This window comes from Dioscorea cayenensis, chromosome 5, assembly GCF_009730915.1.
Source record: "Dioscorea cayenensis subsp. rotundata cultivar TDr96_F1 chromosome 5, TDr96_F1_v2_PseudoChromosome.rev07_lg8_w22 25.fasta, whole genome shotgun sequence".
NCBI classification, from domain to species: Eukaryota; Viridiplantae; Streptophyta; class Magnoliopsida; order Dioscoreales; family Dioscoreaceae; genus Dioscorea; species Dioscorea cayenensis.
Window position 1 is genome coordinate 22,690,987 of NC_052475.1, and position 27,168 is coordinate 22,718,154.

The 27,168-nt window shown below is 34.5% G+C and overlaps 3 protein-coding genes across 4 annotated transcripts; 2 read left to right on the forward strand and 1 right to left on the reverse strand.

Annotated features, from left to right (window-relative positions):
- The first annotated feature begins 6,667 nt into the window (after positions 1 to 6,667).
- Positions 6,668 to 17,430, forward strand: LOC120260992 (CTP synthase-like). Of its 2 annotated transcripts, none has more exons than XM_039268632.1 (21): positions 6,668 to 7,073; positions 9,946 to 10,025; positions 10,609 to 10,695; positions 10,909 to 10,959; positions 11,042 to 11,159; positions 11,326 to 11,382; positions 11,479 to 11,543; positions 11,612 to 11,695; positions 11,781 to 11,831; positions 11,924 to 11,986; positions 12,115 to 12,161; positions 12,298 to 12,367; positions 12,464 to 12,526; positions 13,035 to 13,124; positions 13,216 to 13,254; positions 13,378 to 13,605; positions 13,686 to 13,771; positions 13,890 to 13,938; positions 14,076 to 14,156; positions 14,245 to 14,338; positions 16,885 to 17,430. In XM_039268632.1, exons 1-21 carry the CDS (start codon positions 6,956 to 6,958, stop codon positions 17,181 to 17,183), a joined length of 1,920 nt encoding a protein of 639 aa, XP_039124566.1. In that variant the 5' UTR covers positions 6,668 to 6,955; the 3' UTR covers positions 17,184 to 17,430. The 2 variants fall into 2 exon arrangements, with proteins under 2 accessions (XP_039124566.1, XP_039124567.1); XM_039268633.1 differs by lacking the exon at positions 16,885 to 17,430 and adding an exon at positions 14,445 to 14,649 and having other exon boundaries at positions 6,956 to 7,073.
- Positions 17,431 to 18,322: 892 nt separating this feature from the next.
- On the forward strand, positions 18,323 to 25,245 carry LOC120261509 (zinc finger CCCH domain-containing protein 37). Its single transcript, XM_039269428.1, is given in 13 exon segments — positions 18,323 to 18,723; positions 20,424 to 20,671; positions 21,837 to 21,896; positions 21,998 to 22,036; positions 22,038 to 22,090; positions 22,172 to 22,217; positions 22,313 to 22,498; positions 23,190 to 23,227; positions 23,318 to 23,364; positions 23,469 to 23,581; positions 23,658 to 23,705; positions 24,217 to 24,360; positions 24,894 to 25,245. Coding segments are annotated over 13 exon segments (1,494 nt in total). The 5' UTR covers positions 18,323 to 18,419; the 3' UTR covers positions 25,062 to 25,245.
- A 639-nt stretch (positions 25,246 to 25,884) lies between these two features.
- Positions 25,885 to 26,756, reverse strand: LOC120261830. The gene is given in 2 exon segments (XM_039269826.1): positions 25,885 to 26,265; positions 26,267 to 26,756. Coding segments are annotated over 2 exon segments (741 nt in total). The 5' UTR covers positions 26,681 to 26,756; the 3' UTR covers positions 25,885 to 25,938.
- Positions 26,757 to 27,168: the final 412 nt, after the last annotated feature.

Genomic DNA, 27,168 nt, shown 5'->3' on the forward strand with positions numbered 1-27,168 from the left:
GCACACCATAATTAAACTGGATGATCTCAGCACCACACCAAGCGGAGTCCGTCATTAACTTCCACCACCACTTGTTCTCTATGGCGACAAAGATTGTCCCAGCCCACCATTCTCCACCTCGGATGCTCCATATCCGGTCCAAACCAAAGAAAATCTCTTCTAAGTCGGTAAATCTCCTTGATAACCCAGTAAGGTAAATGAAACATCGACATCCTATATGTAGGAATCGCAAATAGTACCTAGTTAACCAGCGTAAGTCGCCCCCCTAAGGATAAATGTCTCACTTTCCAAGTGGATAACCTTCGCCAAATTTTAGAAATAAGACTCTCCCAGTCTTGTTTCCTTGGTCTCCTTCTAGAGATAGGGATTCCCAGGTAAGTAACTGGGAGCAATCCCCTCTCACAGCATAGCATCTCCGCCACCTCCCTATCCGGTAACACATCCATTGAAGACGCGTAAAGACAAGTTTTTGAAAAAATAGCAGCTAACCCAGATAGACCTTCGAAGATATACAAGATAAGCTTGACAATTCGCAAATGTTCGAGGCCTCCCGTAGTCATGACTAGCAGGTTATCCACATAGTGAAGGTTGCATTTGCTACCCCAATCCCCTAAAGGCACTCCCACCAAAATCCTAGATCTCAAATAATGTGAGAACATCGTGCTAAGGACATTCATAACTAGCACGAAAAGTAAAAGGGAGAGCGGGTCCCCTTGTCGTAATCCGCTACGATATCGAACATATCCGTTGGGAGAACCATTAACCAGAATGGAAGCTTTGGAAGAGAAAAGAATGCATTTGATCCACCCGATCCAGCGGTCCCCAAAACCCCTTGCTTTTAACAACTCAAATAAGAAATCCCAATCCACCCTATCAAAGGCCTTTGAGAAGTCAACTTTTAAAATATGCCCCGAAATTCTTCTCTTGTGGATGCTGAATATAAGCTCCTCAACTGTGGCAATATTATCCAGCATAAAACGACCTTTCAGGAACACATATTGTTCAACATCCACGAGTGAGTTGATCACTTTGCTCAAACGTGACCCCAACAGCTTGGAAATAATTGTTAAGGATGAATTTATCAAGCTGATAGGTCTAAAATCACGAGGGGACTCAGTCGTATCCAGTTTAGGGATAAGTGCAATATTGGCCCAGTTAATCCTTTCTAAATTTGCCCTATTCCAAAAAAAGTCCTCACAAAGTTGAGCGAGATCAGATTTAATCAAGTCCTAGAATTGCTTAAAAAACTGTAGAGGGACGCCATTTGGTCCCGGGGCTTTATCCCCTCCCAGCTTAAACACCGCTTTCCAGATTTCTTCCACTGAAAACGGTCTCTCCTGTGTTGATAGATCAACAGGGGTCTTGAAGCGAAAGAGCTTCTGGAAGTCGATCTTGATTCTGCTAGGGCGCTTGTTCCCAAACAGTTGCTTGAAATGCTCAGTGAAAACCCTTCCGATCTCACGAGACTCCAACGGTATGTTTCCATTCTGATTAAAAATAGTGATGAAATTCCGATTCTTTCGGCCGTTGGCTACCGCATGAAAAAATTTCATATTTTCATTACCCTCTTGTAGCCATTATAGTCTAGACCGCTATTTCCAGTAAATTTCTTCATGTTTCTGGATGTCATTAAGTTTCCCCAGCAGCTCCTGCTCTTCCTGGGCTTCCACCGTGGTCAGCTTTCTCGACTCCTTAGCAATGTCCAACACCTCCATGTCACGCATTAGGGTAAGTTTTCTCAGTTTGATCAACGCGAAACTAAACTTCGCTCATTGGCGAAGGTGTGCCCTAACATGAGCTAGCTTCTTGGAAAAGACAAAAGCTCCACAACCTACCGGTGAAAAACCTGTCCATGCTTAGTTAATTAATTTGGGTTGGATAATTTAGGCATTTGGATAACTTAAATTATCAAATTATTTCCTAATCCCGAAAAGCAAAGAAATGGTATTCCATTTTTTTTTATTTTAGCTTTCAAGAAAACAAATTAAAGTCAAAATATCCTCAAAATTTTGTTCCACCATGCATACCTTGTTCTGTAGTCAATAATGTAACAAAGCAACAGAGTCACAACCACTTCTAAAAAAAAAATATCAATGTCTAGTGTTTCATAGAATAACACAAAATGCAAAGCATTTGAGTCAAGAATTTAGCTGAATATTATTCATTCACACGCATCTCTAATTGGGAAAAAAATCATAGAATTTTGCTTGCATACCCACTCAAAGATATTTAATCACTAATCCATAATTATAAAGCCTATATAAGCAAATATATGGGTTATTTTAAATAATATATTAACAATAATCTACTTTCGTAAGGTGGGTGCAAATATATTTTCATAAAAATTAATAAAACTATAGATGAGTGTGAAAACAAATGCTACTAAATTGGATATGGTATTTAAAGTCACCTGTTTTATGAGTGACAGAAAATTGAATCTTTATAAACACAAACTGAGAGCGTATTGAATATTTAAAAAATATATATAAATATTTAATAAATTCTACAATATTTATTATCCGGTGGTCATGTAGCGATGCGGTTTATTTACTTCCAGAAAATAAATAAGTGGTTCTTGTTTGATTCCATATTAATAATAGTCATATATATATATATATATAAAATATTACAAATGTACTGCTTCCAAATCAATGGAGGGATATGAGCCAAAATAAAAATAAAAAAATAAAGACTGAAATCACGGGCCCTAAAAAAAAGCACTGGAATGACGGAAATGTCCCCAAAATTTTCTAATGACCAAGTCCCGCCAAACCGAATCTCGTTTAACGCTACTCTTAACGGGTCGGATCGACCGTTAATCCAATCTTGGATCCGACCCGATCGTTACATCGAACGGCGTGGTTGTCTCGTAATTTGAGGCGAACCCACTTGGGCACCCACATTGGGAATGAGGTTTTGGCGCGACGTGATCACGTGATCTCTCTCTCTTTCTCTCTCCCCCGTAGGTTTGATCTGGACCGTTCATTTATTTTAATATCTTATTTTAAAAATTATTATTTTTTAACTCTTTATTTGACCTTAGCTTCTTATCAGAGTTTTTCTTTTTTTTTCTTCAATAAATAATTTATTTACTTATTTATATTATAATTTAAATGTTATATTTTCTTTTTTCGCAGTATCAAATTGTCATCATTTCAAGTTTTCAACTGTAACCTTGATCGTCACACCAGCGGCCATTGATAACCATAAATAAATAAATAAATTTTAAATTATAAAAAATATAAAGTTGCGAAGTTTAAGCCAGGGAAGTATCACAGCCATATATATATATATATATTATATTTTTTTACATTAAATGACAAACACAACATTTAAATTTATAGTTAAAGACATAATATTTAAATTTATAATTAAAGACACGTATCAATACGGAGCACGTTCGCAAATTCAATAATACTGTTACTCTCACGTTGTGTATGTTGTAAGTTTTAATTCTAAATTTTTCAAAACAAAAAAATTTATGCAAACAAATCAGTATCAATAGATTAAAAAGTCCCTGTTTTATATATCTATATAAAAAATAATTATTTGAATGATAAAATAAAATTAAAATTAAAATAATTTTAAAGTGATGGAAGATGTGGCGATTAATTTAGGATTAAAAAATTGTTTGAACCCAACATCACTCTCAATATATGAAGAGTTTTGAATAATTAAAAAGCAAATTTTTAAAACATTCAAAGGCAAAGTGTAACACAACAAAACTTTCATAATAATAAAAGAACATGTTGAGCAATAACTTTATATTTGGGGTTGTTTTATCAGTAAATTTTTTCAATCACTATCGAAGTTTTATTTTAATAATTTTGTGGAGTTGAAATTTAAAAAAACAAAGTAAAAGAAAATATAAATTTGGAGCTCTTTATTTTATAACCCTGGCCATATATGCATACGTTGGATGATTTGATTGATTTATAACTTATATTAAATTTGGAGCTCTTTATTCGTTTCATAATAATCATATGATGATTGTTTTAGAAATGATATTCTAAATTTTTGTTGATTTTTTTATTGATTTTTTATTGATGAAATAAAAATAATTCAATTTGTGGGTCTACTTTGTTGAACTCAAATAAGAATACTATAACAAATGCTAAAAAAACAAAAAACACTTTATTTTACTCTGGCGCTGGCATTGCTGGTTCAAGTTAAAATTAATTTTAAAATAAATGAATTTAAATATTTTTAAAAAAATAATAGCTATATAATTATTCTAGTTAAAAACTATAAATTGATATTGAAATTTAAATGAATCAATAATCTTTTTGTCGATTGAGATTAAATCATTTTAATAGAGTGATTGTATCTTTAGATGGGTTTGAACATCTGCTCATAATTAGAGTAATACCATATATGGGTATGTATGCACACCTCTCCATTTTTGTCATGATAATAATAATAATAATATAGCATGATGTTGTAGTTAAAAAAACAAAATTAAGATGGGCAGAGTTGTATTACTTCATAGTTAAAAGATAATTTTTTAATCAGGTTTTACAATAGTAGTAAGTTTCCATTGATAAGGAGTTTTATAGTTATTTTTATTGTGTGATAATGGCGTTTGGCAAATTATTGTATGGATAAATCAAATGATAAAGATTTATTTTTTTGTTCCATGCATCTTCAAATAAAAACTGACAGAAAAGAAGAAAGAACAAAGTTTAAAATTACTCCAGAGTGGGACAATCCACGCCTCAGCTTAGACATGTCTGTTACCGGACGATGACTTCGTCAAATTTTTTTTTCTTTATGTTATTATTTGTTTTGTTGTACCCTGAGAGTGCTTCACTTCTAATAAGTGTCTATGTGTTTGGTCTGTGGGTTTTTTTTTTTTTAACTTCTGTATATTTGTTTGGTCCTTTTTTCTCCAATAAAGCAGTGATTTATTAACTTTCTCCAATAAAGCAGTTATTTATTAACTTTCATAAAAAAATAAATTTAAAATACATTCAAAATATTTTGTTAGAAGAATAACTTGAAATACCATGTGATTTATTATTATATCAATAATGTCTTCAACTATTACATAATATGATCATTGATCATATTGATGCAACTTGAAGTTAATTACTTAATAAAAATATATGTCATCTTTAAGGATGTATATACTATATATATACTAACTATATGTTCATTTATATATAGTAAATCCAAAAAGGCCAATAAGAAATGTGATCCAAACGAGAAGTGATAATCTTGATTAATCCTTTAACGTCACCAACTTCTTAATTTGGAGCCTTATAATTAAAAATTAAATGGTATGATTACAAATCATTGAACCATGAAAAACATACAATGGAAAAGAATGAAAGGAATTTTTATATGTAAACTAAAACCCTAGACTCGCACAAGACCTTTCATTTCAAACATTTTTCATGAAAATATAAACCAACTACTTTCTCATTATTATTTTAGAAGTACTAATTTTAGTTCATATTTTTTTGTAAGTGATACTTTATTTTATGACAATATAATTTATAAAGTTTTATTCTTTAATTTTATTTTTTTAAAAATAAAAATAAAAATAGGTGATATTTAAATTAGTCCAGCTTATGTCATACTCCACTTCAATAATATATTTATTGTATTTTTATCAAAATTTGTAATAATATAATTAGAAATTTTCAATTATTCAAGTTGTGAAAAATTTTATATGCTTTTTAATGGTAAATATTATCAAATTTATCTAAATCTAAGTGTAGGTAAATCCTCAAAATTTCGTTTTTTTATCAGTTTTCATCGACATTATTTTTTTATAAAAAAATGAAATTATTTGTGATTACATGAAAAAAAGATAAAAAGTGATAAGTAAATTATATGATCTTAATAAAATAAAAAAAGTACTTTATTTCCTGAAAAATAAATAATTTTTTGTGTGAAAATCAGTTAAAAAATGTAAGCTTTAACAGTTGCTTAGAATTTAAATCAAATTACATAATTGGAATTAATTATGCAATCACATCAAATTCTCAGTGACATGATTTAAATACCATGACAATCTTATGGTACGTTTTTAATATTTTTTCAATCAAAAAATATTTTTTTATAAGACAGTTATTTTCTAGATTTAAGAATCAATTTATAGTGATTTATGACAAGTAACAAAAGTTACAAAACAAACAAATAAATTAGCTGATTCCACATCGGTATGTTTTTTCAATAAAAGTATTTTTTATAAAACAATTGTTATTATTATTTTTGACTTCTAGAAAAAATATTTAATTACATTTTTGTTTTCACTTTATAATGAATTTTGGTATTATATTTCAAATATTTGTCCAAATAATAAATATAGAACACAAGAAATTTGATGCTAACAAACATTTAATCTATTTGGCGTCGAGATCTCTACGTGAGGGTGCTGTCTCGAGTGTCAGCGTGGGCCTCCCAGTTCGATCCCGCTCGCGTAAGGTGAGCGCGATTCGGGTGGTCGCTCCCTGGATAAATTAAAAAGTTGTTGACATTATTATTATTATTATTATTATTATTATTTTAAATTAAACTCATTTTATATTGATTTATGATGAATATAAGCAATAAAAAAACAAATAAATTTGCTGATTTTATAGGGTATAAACGCAAACCTTTCAAACACAGATATCTTAAAAGATATGCTAAAACCCTAAAATCATAAATTACCAAAAATCATTCCTTTCGGTTTGCTGGGCTTTGTTGGACAACGATTTCGCCAAAGCCTAAGCACACCAACCCCTTCGGCAATCCTATTTATAATCGTCGCCTATCCTCACTCTGCCTCTCTCTCTCTCTCTCACCGCTGCTCAGCCGTCGCCACTCCTCTCCAAGCAACGACGCTTTTTCGGCGGTGAGAGCGAGGGCACCGACTTGGCTGTTGTCATCTGTCATTTGGCTTCGACTTCTCTAGCTGCTGAGACAGATTGGAGGAGTTTTGGTGGTGTAGATTGAGAGGGGAGAGATGAAGTATGTATTGGTGACGGGTGGAGTGGTGAGCGGGCTTGGGAAAGGAGTGACGGCTAGCAGTATCGGGGTAATCCTTAAGGCGTGCGGCCTCCGTGTCACTTCTATCAAGATTGGTAAGAGGATGGGGAAAGTAAAAGGAAAGATTGTTTCTTGATAGAGATTGTTTGTGAAAGAGCGTTATTCCCTGTTTTTTTTTAGTGTTTTGTTGTTTTTATTGGTGAAAGATTGGAATTTATTTATTTTATTTTTATTTTTTTATTTTTTTGTGTGTTTTGCTGATGTTCTGGTGTTCGTGTCGGTGTTTTTAAGGTGATAGACATTGCGTGATTTCATGTTTATTTGTTATGATTTTTTTGTGTTTTTTTTATCCTGCACCGCTAGCGTTTCCATCGTTATTTTTATTTATTTTTGATTAGTTTGGAGCAGTTTGTGTGGTGAAATTTATTTATCTATATATGTATGGGTTTTGAGGAGCAGGAAAGTTGTTATCTTTTCACCAGGGGTCGATCTTTTTGGGATTGAGTGTTACTTGAATGGTCTCCCTTTGTTTAAATTCCCAAATACAATCCACAGGACTTTAGGATTCGTATCTTTTTCGCCAGATTGGCTTGTTTTCCCTCTTTTGCCATGTCTCTGTGATTTTGCTGTAAGGGGTCCAGTTTTAGTGATTTTTTTGTCCGAGCTTCATCCGTAGAGGAAGCTATATAACATTTATATACCTCTTCTTTTGCATGAGGTGTCATGTAATTTTGTTGAACAAGTAAAAAGTGTTTTTTTGTTGTTCTTCCTTTGCTTTGGAGCATTTCCTTTTTATGGATCTCTGTATGACCACAAGAAAAAGAGAATATTGTGTGTGGTTTTTTAAAACTTCATGTGATTGTTTTTGAGGCTATATAGTCTTAAGAATGCGGAATATTATTATTACTTGTTAAAATTTCATTATTATCAGCATGGTGTTACACGTTACTTGAATGGTGTCTGTTTGTAAATGAAGATGGAAGTAACTTTCTTGCCTTTGTAGCTCAAGTTGGTTCCTTTTACAACAATTTGCCACTGATACCATTTAGTGATATCTGTGTTTCTCTATGTTCTTGCGTTTTTGGTTAAATAAGTATGTTAGTGGCTCTGAACAGTAAGGCCATTCTCTCTCTATCTTTCTCTCTCTCTCTCTCTCTCTCTCTATATATATATATATATAACGTGCACTTGCCTGTGTTTATATCTATTAATATATATTTATATATATTTAAAAAAAAAAATTCTGTTTTCAGTTTCTAAAGTTTGCTTCTCCCTTTAGGTTAAATCAGTGGCTTCAAGTAAAGAAGGCTCTAGCAATATTTGACTAGTACACGGTTTGAAAATTTACTCTTCGTCTTGTGGTTTCAATGGCTTTAAAAGTCAGGAGCTCTGTTGTTCACTTGGCCAGAAATGCCTCTGGCTTTTGTCTTAATCGCAAGAGAAGCATTTTTATACGGCTGTACATTGTTTTGTAAATATTGTGCTTTTAGCTCCCAGCGTCGTGTCTTAACATTTGGGCAAAATAGGCATTGATGCTGACTAATTTTGGTGAAAACTATTATACATGAATAATTTATTTTTTGGATTTTTTAATTTTTGGTCTAGTTTGAAACTTACAACTTCCAGAACTTCTTCACCTTTGGTTTAATAGAAAAAAATAAATTCATTCTAAAAAATGCAAAAAAACATTTTTGCCATTGTTTGTTCTTTTCATGGTTTCACCAGTAAATCCATGAGCCATGAGGCACTAATTTATCGTTAGTATTGCTTTTAGCTGATGACCACTGGTACCTTATACCTTCTTGGCTTTTTAAACAGTTTGTTTCTGGCATTTGCCTAACTATTACTTAGATGCCAAATGATCACTTCAATTTCCCGGGGTTATTCATCTAAAGGCGTCATGCTGCTTGTCATGTTGACTAAGTTTAGTTGATCCCCCCATACTTATAAACTCATTTTACCATATTATGTTTGCAATTTTATTTTTTATCATATTCTGGACATTAAACAGCCATGTTGATTATCATTGTTTCATTTTTTTAAAATTTTTTTTTATCCTTATGTTTTGGTTTGTATGTGGGTGTGCGTGCAGGAGGGGAGGTATTTTAGTGGCTGTGTAGTTTTATTACCTTACAATATAATCCTTCATCCGGCAATATGCTGGTTGTTGCCTCTTCAATTTGCTATCTTTTATGTCCTTTGTTTAATTTTCCTACTCAATATCTTGTGGACAATTGTCCGCAGAGTAGTTGTGTGTATGTATTTTGTAAATAATATCATCTGTGCATACTTCATGCTGGCTAGATCCCCATTTCTCACTGTCTAATTTTTTATTTTACAATCGGAAGCAAGTAGTTTTATTCAATAATATAAGTGGTGTCGTCACTTTTTTGTGCGGTGCAATTATGGTAATTTTATTTTGTTTGCCTTTCGATTGAGTAATAGTTTCAGTTTCCTCTTTATTGACTGCTTGTTCATCAGGTCTTTGTTTGTCTTCATTCTTAAAGTGTCCCTTCTGGTTGGTTCCTAGAAGTGTTTGCTGTTCTGGAACAGTGAATAGAAAAGGCAATATAACTATTTAGAAATAAGGGTGAATAGTCGTAGTAGCCTATACTTTGATCTTCTATTGGATTTATGCTAGACAATAGGGTCCCGCCATTCTTGGTTTGCCTGATAATTTGACATGAGCTTGCACTAACTTCCTCTGATACATTTAATGCCTGCCTTGCTTTATAATTATTTTTGTTTATGTTCTAGTTATTTCTTGTCTGGCATCTTATTCTCATTTTATACACAAATTTTCTCACTAAGTTCATATGAATGATATACCAGCAATTCTGACCATGTTTTGATTTGGCTGTCAATATACCTCTCTTGTGGATATTTGAGTTGACATTTCTAGATAAGGTTGTGTTACGTTTGTCTTTATGAATGTAAGTGCTCATTGAGTTTCATGCTTACACGCAGATCCATATCTGAATACAGATGCTGGCACAATGTCACCATTTGAGCATGGTGAAGTTTTTGTTTTAGATGATGGTGGGGAGGTAAGGATTTTTTGTTTCCTATGCGGCTTTTACTGCTAAGCCTTGTGTACTTTCATTTTGGTGTTGATCTTTCTTCCTAACCATAACAAATGCATTTGACTGATGTGAAATGAGGTTTATTTCTTTTCGTTGCTTTTGTTTGGCTGTTTATATTCAAATATGTTTAATTTCTTTTCGAGTTTCCTCTTTTTTAAAATTTGCTTCTAGCTTTGTCTTCATAAGATCATTTTTTTGGTAATTTGTTGCAAAGCTTGTGATTTGCATCTTGTGTTGCTTCACAAACTGTTTGGAATGCTTGCCTTTCTCTTCTTCTTTACCTTTAAATTTTGAATCTTGGAACTGGAATGAGAATAATTGCTGTTTGATAACTTTACCTGTTATCTGATCCGTGTTCTTCTCCATGTATATTTGAGCTTTTCCTTGTTATCTTATGTAGCAGTAATGGTGAGTGTGGATATGTTTATACACCTTTATCTGTGTGCATATTGTGCATATGAATGCAGATATAGGCATTCATATGTAATTTCCTTGTTAGCTGGGTGAAGAGAAACTCTTATATTGGACTTTTCTTTTGTTTCAAAAGGTGGACCTGGACCTTGGCAACTATGAAAGATTCCTGGACATCAAGTTAACTCGTGATAATAACATTACAACTGGAAAAATATATCAGGTATATTTAGTTGTATCTCTTTACAAACTTGTTATTTGATCATACCTCAATAGTTACCATACAAATGTTCTTCTTATGTGTATTTGTAAGTTCCTAAGCTTGATTCACAGCCCTTTCTCCAGTTGCTTGCCTTTTGTGAGCTTGGCTTTTGTTTTTCTCTTGTGTGACTCACCTTCACTTTCTTGGTGTTTTCATCATTTCATGGAATGGCAGTCTGTCATTAACAAGGAAAGAAAGGGAGACTATCTTGGTAAAACAGTCCAGGTGTGCCTCTAACTCTAGGTTCCATGGAATCATTTATGAAAGTTCTATGATTATGAGCCACTTTATCGTCTTTCTTCAAAAGGTTGTACCCCACATTACTGATGCGATACAAGAGTGGATTGAGCGTGTGGCGATGGTACCTGTGGATGGTAAAGAAGGACCTGCTGACGTTTGTGTTATAGAGTTGGGTGGTACTATAGGTGAGAATAAATTTTATGCTGCAAGTATGCAAGCATTTTATGCTTTACATTTGTGAATTTTTTTCATATGAGACCTTCCATTGTTAATCAAGCACGTAATGCATGATTCAGGCTTTCTCAGAGAATAACATAACATTTGATTCGTGATTCTTGATTCTTGATTCAGGGGATATAGAGTCAATGCCATTTATTGAAGCTTTGGGCAGATTCTCTTATCGAGTTGGTGAGGAAACTGTGTTTCATCTTAATATCATTTATTTATTTTGCAAAACATATGGTCCCTTACCCTTTTGCATATTGATTTTTCTTTGTTGCTTAGGTCCGGGAAACTTTTGCTTGGTTCATGTCAGCCTTGTGCCAGTTCTGAATGTTGTGGGTGAACAGGTAAAACATCCGAGTTTTACACTATTTTTTCGTTCATTGAAATTTATTTTTATATCCTTTATTTGTAGAAAACCAAGCCAACTCAACATAGTGTACGTGGACTAAGAACACTTGGATTAACACCAAATGTCTTGGCATGTCGCAGTGCGAGGGTAAGTGTATTTATACTTTTAACCGTCAAAGATTGATCGATGCTGCGATTATGTTCTCTGATTTGCCATTGAATGTTGTGAACAGCCATTGGAAGACAATGTCAAAGAAAAATTGTCACAATTTTGCCATGTCCCGGTAAGCAACCAGTTCATCATGCTATGGTGTTTTTTAAGTAATACCTGTGAGTGTATTTTTTAATGATTTGATGAAGAATTTTGCATTTTCAGGCAGCAAATATCATTACTCTGCATGATGTTTCAAATATTTGGCACATTCCTTTACTATTAAGGGTAAAGTCTTTTACTCTTGTTAATGGTAACTTGCCTTGAAACGTATTATTTGTCTGGTGAAGTTATATCGTCCGTCCTCCATCTGTCCTATATTACTTTTAAGCATGCCACTTTTATTGCTCTTTTAGGACCAAAAGGCACATGAAGCTATTTTGAAAGATCTCAATCTTCTTAGGTTTGTCTACTGAACTTGGGCAATTTAAATCGAAACTGATTGCCTTTTATGTTTTATTGTTTAATTGTTTTATTTCTGAGATTGTAATGACACTCACAATATTTGGCTGTTTGAAATGTGCCATCATTGACTATAGTGTTACCGGGGAGCCAAAGTTAGAGAAATGGATGGCTAGAGCCAAACTCTGTGATACATTATGTGACCCTGTGGGTTCTGAGCACTATCTGAAAATTTATTAGCAAGAAAGGATTAGTTTTATATTCTGATGATGTCTGTTTCCTCTATATTAATGTGACTTGCAGGTGAGAATTGCCATGGTTGGAAAATATACTGGTCTGTCAGATTCTTACCTCTCTGTATTGAAGGTGAACACATTTACCATTAATACTTGCCTATTACATTGTAGAGAAGTAATTAGAGGTCAACCTTTTGTTTCCCAAACCAATGTTTGAACTGTTGCTTGTGTAATCCATGTTCCCAGTGACACATTTGTGCCAGTGCTAGGCGTGCTATTGGTATACCACCCAAAAGATATTGTTCCTATAGATATTTTAATATTATCACTTTAATTTACTGAGTTGTAGCAAGCCTTGCATATTAAATCAAGTTACTTATTGCAATGTTATAGAAAATAAAGAAATAATTCTGTAAATTTTAATGTAAATAACAATTATTAAACTTCAAATGGGTTACAATAATTTCAAAATTTGAAATAATTTAAAATAAGGTGACTGATCCATGTTCTGAGGTGAATTCTAGTTGAAGTAGCGTCGCAGATGTTATCTACCAAAGCTTTATAAAGGTCATTTTCTACAGCCATATTTTGTTGGAGGGGCCGAATAACCTGACAACTGATTTTTGACCTGTTTGCAGGCACTCTTACATGCTTCTCTTAGATGCCGTAAAAAACTAGTTGTGGAATGGGTTGCTTCCACGGATCTTGAAGATGAAACAGCAAAGGAGGTTAATTTTCAGATCAGTGTCTCTATCATTTTAACATCCTTATTATTCGTATAATTCTTGGACTAAGATAAATAAGTTCATCTTTATTTAGGCACCTGATAGTTATGAAGCAGCGTGGAAACTATTGAAGGTAAAGAGATTTCTTTGGTATGGTTTAAGAATTACATTCCCACAGTCCATATGAAGGATGATACTATTCTTTTGAGATATTTCTGTCATAAATTTCAGTCTTATGAATGTTATTTCAATCCAGGGTGCACATGGTATCCTAGTTCCAGGTGGCTTTGGGGACAGAGGGGTGCAAGGGAAAATTCTTGCAGCAAAATATGCCCGTGAAAATAAAGTACCATTTCTTGGCATATGCCTAGGCATGCAAATTGCTGTCATTGAGTTTGCCCGATCTATTCTTAAGTTGAAGGATGCAAACAGCACAGAGTTTGACCCAGATACGCTAAACCCTTGTGTTATCTTTATGCCAGAGGTTTAAATGTTTTTATTTTCCGCTCTATTCACTTCTGCTTCTTACATAATATACACTCTAAGCTGGACTAACATTTGCAGGGTTCAAAAACTCATATGGGAGGAACAATGCGCCTTGGGTCAAGGAGGACATATTTCAAGGTTATTGACTGCAAATCTGCAAAATTGTGAGGACTGACATATCCCTCAATCGGCCTTATTTTTCCATTAGTTAATGTTTCCAACTGTTTCTCTCCTTTATATCTTTGAGAAGGTTAATTGGATCTCAATCTTTTGCTTTCTTAGATACGGCAATGTGAGTTACGTTGATGAGAGGCACAGGCATAGATATGAGGTCTTTTGCTATTCTAAATGCATTCCATTCTGTAGTACATCTTTTTTTGCCCTCACATTATTTTCGGAACTGTGAACTTGTATAGTATGCTGATTTATGATATTATTTTTGTGTTGCTAATGTTTCATTACTTGCAGGTCAATCCTGAAATGATCATGGAACTTGAAAGGGCTGGCCTGAAATTTTTTGGTAGAGATGAAACCGGAAGACGCATGGAGGTGTGCATTTGCAATTATGCAACTAAGGTTTCTTTTCTAAGTATGGTTATTATCTCTCATTGCTGATTGTTTTGTCTTAATTCTGGAGATCCTTGAGCTGCCTGATCATCCTTATTTTGTTGGAGCTCAATTTCATCCTGAGTTCAAGTCACGGCCTGAGAAACCATCTGCTCTTTTCTTAGGTAACATCCCCTGGAATAGAGTTATATTCCTAATAAATCAGCAAAGTAACATTTCCTATAAATATATTTTAGGGTGTGCATTTGATTTAATGTCAAAAATGTCTAGTTATATGGAGCACTTGTTTGCATGGCGGCATCTGTGTCGCCCCAGCTCGTTGATTTAATCCAGGAGCTTCATACTTCTGTCAATGCTGGGAGAATTTTTGCATAGGTTTTTTAGTACTTTGTACCTTATAAGCCATGGAATAAGATTCAAAATTTTCTGTTGGAATAGCTGGACTTACTGAAATTTTCTACTTTGCATTTTTTCTGATGTGGGTGTTGTAATCTTTAATTTTCCGGTAGGGTTAATAGAAGCCTCATGTGGCCAATTGGATGGCTTCTTGCAAAGGACAAACCAGCTTACCCGACATCAACAAGTGAATATTCCAGAAATTCGTTCTTTATTATATGAAGACTGACCATATTGGTTAAGAAGATACTTTGTTATAATTAGGATTGAAAAATAATGACTTTTATATTGAGTTATTTGTCTTCAAACTATATATCTTATTTTAGTTTTTTATAACCATCAACCTGAAGTTGAGAAAACATTTACTACTATATATATTGATGCTGAAACTACCTAGTGCACATCAGGTCTGAAGTTTGGCTATTCCTTAAATTTGCGAGTTGCTTACCAAATTTCTTTAGACATTTTTAACTTATGTCACATTAAGGCTCCTTCTGAGACGATATTGGTCTCTGCATAACCAATGCCCTAGAAATAAGGGTGTAATCAAGCCAAGTTTAAGTGAGATGAGATCAATTTGAGCAATTCGAAAAGGTGGTCGAGTTTGAGATTAATTTGCAACCCGAAAAGTATCAATTGCCACCAAGTAGCGATTATCACAAAAGCAATCACTATTTGTCAAGTAGTGGTTAGCACACTTGGAAGAACAAAAGGATGTGGTAAAGCTAGAACCTTGTTTGTTCTATTGCGAACTGCAAATTTGTTAACTATTTTTAATTTTCTTGCCTTTTAGTGATGCATGTATTTTACTTAAAGTGTCCAAAATGTCTAGCCATGTTATGCACGGTGGCATCTGTTTTCACCAACTCGTCAATGTGATTGTGGAGGTTTAAAACTTCATCATCATCATTACTCCCTGAACATCTAGAGCATTTGCTGATACTTTTAAGTGACTTGATTACAATTCGATGTCTTTCTGCAAAGATATCTGCTTTATTGCTTTTATTTGCAGTTCCTGACATTGTTGGTGCATCTTATTTCTACAGAATTTTTTAACTTATACTAGTGCTCCTTCTGAGACCTGCTTAGGCTTCTGTATGACCAATAACTTAGAAAACTGTAGCACGAGATTGAAAAGTATAGCTATAGTTTGTGCTTTAATTAAGGCTTTTTTGTGTAGGACATGTCTTTATCTAGAGAAACTAATTAAGTAGGTCTAGTTTTCTTTTAGGAGGCGTGCCTTTCCTTCGCATTTTTAATTTGTTATCCGTTGAAGATCATCTTGAGCATTTGCTAATACTCTTGTGTGACTGGATTACAATTCAATGTCTTTATGCAAAATTATGTGTACTAAATTGATATGATGTACGATTTTGGATATTGTGATTGTCTTATTTCTGTAGGTTTTCTGTATGTCTAACAACTTACAAAACTGCAGCATGAGGATTAGCTATAGTGGATGTATGTTCAAGTTTATGCTTGTTTGTTGTATAACCTATGCCTTTATTTAGAGACACTATAGTTTCCTTCTATGGAGGTGTTACTTTTCTATGTGGTTGAAATTTGTTATCCATTGAAAAATATTTCTTATGCATTGTGAACCAGAAGAGAACACAAAATTTTACGCCTGGATATATATATATATATATATATATAAACCATCATCTGTATGACCTCGAAACTGGTTTCTGATGATTTGTGAACTTGCGTATTCTATTGGAAACCGACAAGCTCAATATGTCTTTGACAAAGGACTTTATCATTGTTTTTTGGATAAGTTGGTCTTTTGTGTCACATGTAGGATGAACTCGCACTGTGTTTTACCAGCTAAACCATCAGCTGTAGAGACCCTTAGCCAATTTGCTGATTTTAAATCTGCCATCTACCGGCACAACAACTCAATGGCACTTTTTAAGCACTCAAAGAACACAGAATTCTATGTGATTAACTTGACAATGAACTTGCAAAATCATCTTGCATTAGTTCAGCTTCATGTCAGATGGATATCTTGTGTGAAAATTGTAGTTTCAGCGCAAACACGAGGATATCATAATGCAAGAATTTTACAGTAATAGTGCAAAACATGAATACTACTGTGTTATTTAATGCTCGCAAATGTCCACTATTTCAAAGTGCCATTTGTGTGGCACCAACTCATTGAATACGATTCTTGAGTTATAAACTTTATTCTAGTCTTGTTTCCCTCAAATATCTGGGTCATTTGCTACACACTACTTGTAAGTAACTGGAATGTGATATAATCGATTTGATTTGCATTTTCTGACATAGGTGTTCTATGTTAAATTTCTGACAGGTTTGATAGCTGCATCATGTGGGCAATTAGACTTCTTCCTTAAAAACTCCAACTGGAACTTGACATCAAGTGTAGCAATCAACGGTTTCTCGACACCAAAGCCCTGCCAAAATGGAATTAGCAAGAAGCCATCCAAAATCTCGATGAACGGAACTTTCTACTCCAATGGTAACAGTAACGGTAACCGGCGTACATGCTTGAGAAACTTATCAGCTTTGGTTGCTGACCTTTTCAGATCATCTTTTCATTTTTGCAATTTTGTTTCTCCCTTATATGCTAATGTACAGTTTGTCAGTTGATAAGGAAATGGTTTTGTAGTGTGAGGGGATTGTTGCAGCAGATAGTTTCAGGATTTTAACTAGGAACAACCTCTGTTAACTGGGTTTGTTTTTGTAGATTTTGAAGTAGTGATTTATCTTTTTTCTTGATTAAAGTTTGAATAATATGAGCTTTTTTTTAAGTGTAAAACTAGTCATATGACAATGTTACATGTACATTGTGCGCTAGTTGCTCAATAAATGAGAATGAGACCAAAATTTAGTGAATGTATATATATATATATATATATATATATTTACTGTGCCTTGAATCTGGTTTCTAGTGTGAATCTTGTTGTTTTGCTGCAGCAACCTTGAATGAAATTACCGTTTAGAATTATGGAAATTAGATGCTATAAATCAAAGGTTTATTGGAGCACTATTAGGGCTCCTTGTCAAAGCAATCTCAGGCATTGATATTATTATTATTGATAAATAAGTGATAAGCTCTTTTTATTTAAGGGAAATCAACGATGCTAATGTAAAGAATCCCATGCTGCTAATGAAAAGAATCCCATGCCAATGGACTAAGAAGTTGTTGGCCAGGGATTATAATTGTAATTTAAATCAAATTAAATATCTAAGTAAAATAACATGTTTCAGTTGCAACAAACAAATGAATTTTTTGGATATTTGTTTTTTTACAAATTTTTTCATAGAAATTAATTAAATTTAAGCACACAAAATTACAATGCCTTTATAAAAAAAAAAGAAATCAAAATAAAGGGTCCTTTTTGGGGCAAATGCCCAAAAACCCTCCTAATTCCATATATTGTTTGGTTTCACAAAATTTGTAATTACATGTATATTAAACAAATATTCTCCCATAAATATTTTTTTGTTTTTTTAATTTTCCATATATATATATATATATAATATACCCCTTCAAAACTTTATAATTTCACACATACCCTACAAAAATTTCTAATTATAGGCACATATAGTATATCATTCCAAAACAAAATGTTTCCAAATATAGAAGATTCGTACGAAATTATGTGGTTTGTGCCTTTGTGTGTATATATATATATATATAATTCAATTTAATATTAACATTTTATTTTAATTTCTCTCTTTCTCTCAATTTATAATTATCATAACATTTCCAGAAAATCAATCAAACATTTTCTTTGTTACCTTTTTCACTCACTCCATTCACCCTTTTCCCTCTCCGCTCCGTCGCACCAAACCCTAACCCTCGTTCTCCGCTCGCCGACGATGGCCTACAACTACGGCTCGAGCTACGCCGGCACCGGCTCTGCATCAGGGCTTTCGTCCTACTCCTCTCGCCACTCCGGCGCTCAAGACCCATACATCCCCCAATCAGCCACCATCTCCTCCTCCCGCTATCACGCCTCCGATTCGGATGCTTCCAAGTATTCATCCTCCGTATACGTGCCCCAGTCTAGTTCTGACATCGCCGCGGCTGTGAAGGTGGCGGCGTCTGCGCAGGCGTCGTGGGGTGATAAGTTGGGATCTGCGTCTGTTGTGGATCCGTCGAGTGTCAAGAGACTTTCGGAAAGTAAGGACCTCTCCGATTTTTCCTTTTATCTTTTTGTTGAATTTTTTTTGGTGTTCTTAGTCCCATGATGTTTGTTTGGTGTTCTATTTCTCATTTTCTAAGGATATTGAAGTGATTTTGTTGTAATTTTTCATGGTGAGATCCAGAGCTTTGTGCATCATTTGTAATTATTGTTCTGGAGGTACATTGCAATTGTGATTGTTTGCCATGGTTCTCGTGATTGATCAAAATCTTGGTCTTTTTTGCATGTTATGTTTCGTTATCATATTGAGCTGTCGATTTGTTTAACAGCACTTACGCATGTGATGTTTTTGGTTGGTTGTTTTGACTGGGTGGATCTTTGTTCTGCTGTAAATTCTCTGGTTTAATTTCATTTCGTGAAATACGTGTTTGATTTTGGATTGAGTGCTGTCTTCTCCCCACATACGGAGGACATTATAGGATACACATGAAGTTCGTATGTATAAAACAGCGGACAACAGGTAACATCACCATTTTCTCAGTTATCTCAATAATGCACCAAAAATCCAGTTGTCATAATCATTTGTGATGAAATCAAAATGTATATATTTTTGCCACAAACAAGACAATGTCTTCCTTTAGGAAATCTTAATGTTAGCCCTAGTTGAGCTAAGTAAACTAACCTCTTATCCAAGTCTTGATTAAAGTGTCGAATCATATCACATATTAAAGAAGATATTGAAACTAGGAGTTTATCTTTAGGAATTCGGCTTTTTCGAATACTGGATTGCCCTTCTGCCTGAGTGTCACATTTAGGTTCAGTTTATAAGATTACATCCTTTAGAAGTGGTGCTTTCATGATGCCTGCTAAATGTTCTAGATTGCAAACAAGCAGCTCTAGCCATGTCTTAATCTATGGTCCAACTTTGAGGCTTTTATACTCTTTGGTTATTCGAATTCTCTTATTTGCTTCTTGAGCTTAATAGGCTGAGCATTCAATGCTAGGATGCGTTTTGTGCATGATACGATGGAATTAAGATGTACTGGTCTATCTAGTGTTCTTTGCCTCTGGGATCTGGACTGCCGTGGTCCTGAAATTTATTGCACTTGTATGCTTGTGTCCATCCTACCCAAATTTATTGATGTGATGATACTGTGAGACTTATTCGTCTTAACCTCCTTATGCACATATACCTTGATCTAACTTCTGTCCTTCGTTTCTTCATGTTTCTTATTTCTAAGCTCTCTTGTTAGGAGTGAAGCTTTCAACTTGGTACTTCTTACATCACATGTTTGAAGTTTTGGTTGAATCTTAAGGTCTAATGCCTTTTTCTAAGTTAGTTAAAAAAAGGGTGAAAGTCAAGTATTGATGTTGTGAATTTAGGCTTAGTGGATTTCGTAATATCTATATATGAATTTTCTGGAATAAAGGTGGTTATGTTACTTAAAAGTTATGTTATATTTTAATTATAAAGTGTGAACATGGAGATTTCCTTCAAGTTTATACATAATTACATTACTTTCTCTAATGTATGTTCTGGAAATTTTGTAATATGACTATTACCAGCGTGTAATATCCTTTTTATATATAATATAATTATTATTTTGGATTATTAATACAAGATTTTCAATGTTCCAGCTATATATTTCCCGAATATCTTACACATACTATTATTACTAATACAAATTATATGGACTACTGGTTTCTTATTAAATTCTTTTGTATTATTTACATATAGCTCTCTACCACCAGACTTTATTGGGAACTCATAATTCTATTGGGCAAAGCGAGGCTTTATATTCTGCAAATTCATTAATCAAACGACCTAGGCTTGAAACTGGAAGCATTCTGCCTATATATCCTCAACGACCAGGAGAAAAGGATTGTGCTTACTATATGTTGACAAGAACCTGTAAATTTGGAGATACTTGCAAGTTTGATCATCCACTTTGGGTTCCTGAGGGTGGAATTCCAGACTGGAAGGAGGTGACAATTTGTTTATAATAGCTGGCAGTCGACTACTTATCTTCTTTTTATTTGTATAACTATATTAGTCTTATTTACTCAAGTACATTCTTATATATTGATAATATTTTTTATTTAAAATGGGTGACTTATATGTATGTGTTCTCTGTGCTGTAAGTGTCAATATAATTTAGTTTAGAAACTATATTCCTATGTTTAAAAGAAATTCCTTTGTTATATGATTCTGTTTTTAATGCTTTTATACTCATGTGTCTTCTTCAAACATTTAATCCTCTAAGATTCTCTCCCGTTAATATGTATTACCTACTACATGCCCATTTTGAAGAGCATTTTATCTTAAATAACTTATGCTTTGTTTTATTTTTTTCAAGGCAAAAATATGTGCTGTTGTTTGAAGCTCAAAGTATATAGTCTTGATAACTTTTAAACGTCTTCTTTTTTTCGTCTTCTTCTTCTTCTTCTTCTTCTTTCTTTTTTTTATTTACAGAAGATATCATTAAGCTTCCATCAAGTTAATTTGGATTTTAGAGCCTTTGTTTTTCTTTGGTATCAATACCTGTGAAGATTTTGTTACCCAGAGCCTCATTTTCTGTGATTTCCTTGTCATTAGAAATAGTTTATGAATATACTCATTGAGATGCTTATTATCCTGGTGGTAGTAAATCTTGACAGCAGAACAGAGATTGTTTCGTGGTTAGTTTGGCATCTGTTTTTATTGTCCCCGGTGGGTTATGTACAGTCTCATCTTGCAGATGTGCTTCTTATGATTTTTTTTCCTTAGTTATTGTAGGTAAGAATTAGTGAGGTTGATTATCAAAGAATACGATTATGACCTACTTTATTTTTCTTGGTTTAAATGCCCCGCTGACATTATAAATGCAGTGGTCTTTTATTTATGCCTGAAAACAGCTGGTTCTGGTAGAAAATCTGTTGGGCAGAAAGCATTCTCATTCATGTTTCAAGTAAAAACACTGATATTGAACTTTCTATCTCCCATTGTAAATTTGTCATCCTAGACAAACATGCAAATTGAATTATTTATCTGAACTTGGTTTTCAAAGAGTTTGTGTGGCAGACTTCCTAAATCGAAGAACTTAGATTATAATGTTTTTCTCTTCATCAATTATATTGTTAATTGATTTTATTTTACTTGATAATTACACAGATTCCGGTTTGTCATACGAATGAGCCTCTTCCTGAGAGACCAGGAGAAGCAGATTGCCCAGTAAGGCATACTTTGTGTCATTTGGTCATATAGGTTCTTTCTTTAGATGACTCCTTTATAATTCATCTTATGTTTTTATGTTCTTATGTTTTAATTTGTAGTACTACCTGAAGACTCAGAGGTGCAAGTATGGATTTTCGATGTAAGTTTAATCATCCGAAAGACAAAGCGAATGCATCTTCAGTTGAGTAATGGTTCTCAATTAGTGATTCTAAGCTCTTGTCCTCTATGTTTCTCCATATTCACAATATGAATTTGTAGGGTGCTGAATATAGTGACAATTCTGTTTTACCTGAGAGGCCCTCTGAGGCAATTTGTGCGGTCAGTTATGCCACTATTTTGTATTTTTATTTATCTTTATCAAGATTTTGCTCTTTCCTTATTCTAGCTTCTTTTCAAATTCCATGTGTGCACAGTTCTATGCCAAGACTGGAACATGTAACTTTGGTGCTACGTGCAAATTCCATCATCCAAAAGATATTCAAATTCCTTTGACTGGACATGTTAATGGTCACACAGGATATGGTGAACTTGCCTTGATGTATAATCGAGCAAGTGTTCCTGCTCTGATGCATAACACAAAGGGTCTCCCGATACGGCCGGTATCCATTCTAAAACCATTGATTTGACATCTAAAAATTCATTTGGTTTTATATATGGCCTACATTTCTTTAGGATAGGAGTCATTATGGGTTGCAAAAACTTTTGCTATTCTATGTTACTTATGCTTTGATTGGGGAACATGGTTTTCTACATAGTTGTGTGCCCATGTGGGTGTGCACACCTATCTGTTTGTTTGTACAAGCATAAGCAGGTTTTAGTTCAATCCTGTGAAAGGGGGAAAAGAGAGAAGAAATGAGATGAAGATGAATGAAGTAGTTGAAGTCATAACTTGCGAATCGTAGTCATGGAACTGCTTTAACCATGATTTGTGATTTTATTGGATGGGTTTTGTTAATGTTTATGATACCATTTTGAATGGATTTGGAAGATTCATTTTTTTGTTGAGTGCACTGAGTTGTCATCATTTTTTGGTTTTAGATGTTTGCATGCTGGAGCCAGTACCAATTCCTGTATCAGAAAAGCAATAGCCTATTCTCTGCAGAACAAATAGCAATACTTATATTTCCACCTATGTATGCCCTTTAAATAAATAAACTTCCAATTTTCTTGTCAATCACAATTTTGCATTTCATGGGCTTCTTTTCTCATAACTACCAATTATTTTGAAAAGATTTTTCATTAATCTGGTATTATAAATGCTTTCTACATCATGTGTCTATAATGTTGCAGGGTGAATCTGATTGTCCATTCTACATTAAGACTGGAAGGTAAAGCTTATTCTCAGTCAGTAGTTTAAAAACCCTTTGTGATGCTTTATCCAATTGTTCCTGTATTGACATAGCTTGCCTTTCACTCAGCTGCAAATATGGTGCTGCATGCCGCTTCAATCACCCCGAAAGAAACTGTATGGCTTCTATACCAATAGTATTTTACTGCATCTCTTGTCTCTTATTTGCATGATTGTAACTGCAGAAGTGTTCTCTTCATCAATTAGTATACCTATTGCAGTTGCTTTTGGATCTGCAATGTTTCCTTCTGCTGCAACTAGTCTACCGTTTGGAATCTTAAATTCGGCTGCCAATATTATGCAAACCATCGATCCACGCCTGACCCAAGCAACGGTATGTGATGCCTATAACCAAGTACAGTTCTTTTATTATCAATTTGCGACTAACTGTTTGTCACATGCTCTTGCAGCTTTCAATGGCTATATACCCCCAAAGGCCTGGGCAGATAGAATGTGATGTATGTGCATTAGCTTGTTTGCTTGACTCTGCTTTTTGTGTGCATTTCTTGTTTGAAACAATAATCATTCAAACAATATTTGTTTGTTGAGAATGTGATGGTTATATTATCAATGAACTCGTTCAGTATTCTCATGCTTTGGATTTCAGAACCGTACTGAGAACTCTTGCCTCATTCAGTACTTGTGCAATGCTTAATTTTTTATTTGCTGTAAGAACACTGAAAATTGATGGCTGCTTGATTTCTCAAAATTCAGTGTCAACTATTATTTCTAGTCTGTATTGTTTTTAAAATATTTTCTGATTTGTAGTAAACAGATTATTACTAAATTCCTATATTTGTTTTATGATAAATATTTTTTGAAGCCTTATTTGAATTTCATTTTGCTTGGCATTTTAAATCCCTCTATGATCTTTAAACTAGTATGGTGTCAATATACTTTTTTATGCCCTCTTTTTTATCTTGCCGGGCTCCATGTACTGATACTTTTTTTAAATAATTATGGCTGCAGTTCTATATGAAAACAGGGCATTGCAAGTTTGGAGATAGATGCAAGTATGACCACCCACTCGATCGGTCAGGATCAATATCCGCAGCGAACCAGGCAGGTCAGCTAAATGTTAAGCTTACCCTTGCTGGGCTTCCAAGAAGAGAGGTAACATAGCATCTAGCATGTTTTCCTCATCTAGACTCAATACTGTTACCTTAACGCTTCAAATGATCACTGGAGTTTAACATGTTTGATCCTTGATCATGTCAATTCAAACTGTCACTAATTTATGTTGCTTTGCAACTTTTGGTGTTTCATTGCATGACATACATTAGAGAATTACTTATATGAGTTAAAGTAGTTTCTGTGATTTTGATCTTTGTCATTTGAGATTTCATCTTAGTATGTGTTTTCCCCCTCAAATGCAAGTAATGCTACAGCAGATGAATGTCTTATATGTGTTTTCATCTTATAATGCATTCCAATAAGATCTGTGTATGTGAGTGCCAATATGGCAGGTTTTTTGTGCACTTCTAGTTGAGAATGGGATGGGTGATACATAACCAAACAAAAATGTTATAATGCCCCTGCTCATCATGTTATTTCTTGACTGCTAGAAGTGATTCACATTTCGCATTGTTGTCATGATGTTTTTGTTAGACAAACAATTACATTAAAGAATTAAATCTCCACTTCAGGGTTCAACTGTCTGTGCCTATTACATGAAGACCGGGACATGCAAATTTGGCCCAACATGCAAGTATGATCATCCACCACCTGGAGAAGCAGTTGCCAAGGCAACTGTTCACGGAAACCAACAAGAGGAGATGGAAAATACGGGTGAGGAGAAGACAGCTGTGGTTTAACCTGTTTAATTAATGTGTGGATTTTGCCACATTTAGCTATGTTGGGTGGACTTTGTTTTAGCAGTTCTGCTGCTTGTTTTATTTTGATTATGCTATTAAGCCCCATTTTGGATCTCTTCGTCATAGCTACTCCATCTTTTCTTCCCTTTTAACTATCACAAAGTAATTCGTTTTGTCCGCATCATTCCTTAATGCTTTGTCTTATCTTTGTACGTTTTAAAGATTACTTAAAAGGCTATTTGTACAGGCAATGCAAGTGGAAAATAGCTAGGTATTATTCTGTTACTGTGATATATAGTATGGCTTACTTGTCACTTGCCAGAGACCATACAGGCTTATGCTCTGAATGAGTAACGATATTATACAAATTATGTACTCATTGAAGAAGATAGAGACCACAAACATCAGCATCTCAAGTAGTATGAATGCCCAAAAAAATAAATTTGTGAAAATTGAGAATTAAAGAATAAATTACAAAATAAGTTTCTTCAATGAAAGTTTTACAAAACCTGATTTCACCAGAGCTGCTCCAAAGTTCCAAACACAAGGCTGATAAGGGATAATGGTAAATATGGAAGTTTATTAGAAAATAAAGTGAATTAGTATTTTTTTCTCTTTTATTTACGTTAATCCATATTCCTCAGATGAAAAAAAAAAGAGAGCATGTTTTACCACTTAATTCCAGAAAATCATAATTCCACCATTTGATATAATTATAATTTTCCCTTTCTTTGTGGTATTCATACAAAATAATCAAATTAAAATTCCACATAACATCCCATTAAAGTCTCATAAAATGCCAAATCCCACGCTTTTTAAATAACAAAAACTCTGGAACACTTAGACAAGACACGATCTGTAACAAGAATCCAAACAACTACGTATAGAGATCAGAGTCAAACCCATCACCGAGCTCAGCCTCAACTCCACTGACATCCACATCAACGCCCAGCCCCTTCATCACCATCCCCACGATCGGCACCGCCGATGGACGGCCCTGATACGGCCACGTCACGCACAGAGTTCCCTTGACCCTCTTCATCTGGCACTCCCCTATCAGCGCCGCCCCAAGCCCATCCACCACGCTCCCCTCCGGCATCCACTCCATCTCCACCACTCCCCCCTCCCTTCGCTGCTCCACCGTTTCTAGCTTCACCGCCACCGCCTCGTCCCCAGTCAACCTCCCCCTATAGTTCCCCTCTTCGGATCGAGTCCAGCACCACCACTCTCCCCGCCTGCAACCCCCGCACCACCGCCCTCGCCACCGCCTTCGCCCTCTCAGTCGGGATCGGGTACTGGACCGCAACGAGGACCGTCTTGCCGTTTCCGACAGCGTAAACATGGATCGCGCGGTCACGGGCGGAAGGAACGATCGCAGTGCCGGAGAGTGGGGTTTCAGGGAGGATTAGGGTTCCGATTAGGGTTTTACCGGGGATGCGGTGGACAAGCGCAAGGGATGGAGGGGAGATGGCAATGAGTAGGAGATCAGGGCTGGGGTTGGCATCGGGAGAGAGGAGAAGGAAGGGGTGAGGTAAAAGCGGGGATGGAGCCGCGAAGTTATCGAGGTCTTCGTCGAAGAATCGCGATGGCGGCGGCGTCTCGGTGAGCACGTCCTCCATTTTCTCTCTCTCTCTCTCTCTCCCCTTCTCTCGCGCACTGAACTACTATTTGGAATTTTCAATTTTGGCAAGACCTTGGTTTTATTTTACTCCTTTTTATTATTGGAGGGGCATTTTGGGAGTTTCCTTATGGAGGGGCATATTGGGAAGTGGCAGAATTATTGATCAATCGCTCTCTTTTAGAAATATATATATATATATATATATTTATATTGGAAATTTGAAAGGTTAATTGGTTCTGTTTATTACTCAATTCTGATGTGTTGATTTAATAATTAAAATACAAAAATTTGTTTATATCATAATACAATTGATCCATTGTGATTTTTATTTTAATAATTTCGTAATTTATCTATTTTACTCAAAAACTTGATTATTACAATTTATTGATTATGTAATTTCTCCCGGTAGAATTCCATAATTGTCATTAAATTATTGTAATATAAACACATTGAACTTAGATTTTTTAAACTTGTTATCTCAATAGA

Coding starts and splice junctions, on each gene's coding strand:
- LOC120260992 (XM_039268632.1), top strand. CDS start 6,956: ATGAAGTATGTATTGGTGACGGGTGGAGTGGTGAGCGGGCTTGGGAAA. Junction 11,832..11,923: donor CACAATTTTGCCATGTCCCG/GTAAGCAACCAG, acceptor TTGCATTTTCAG/GCAGCAAATATCATTACTCT. Junction 13,255..13,377: donor CAGCGTGGAAACTATTGAAG/GTAAAGAGATTT, acceptor ATTTCAATCCAG/GGTGCACATGGTATCCTAGT.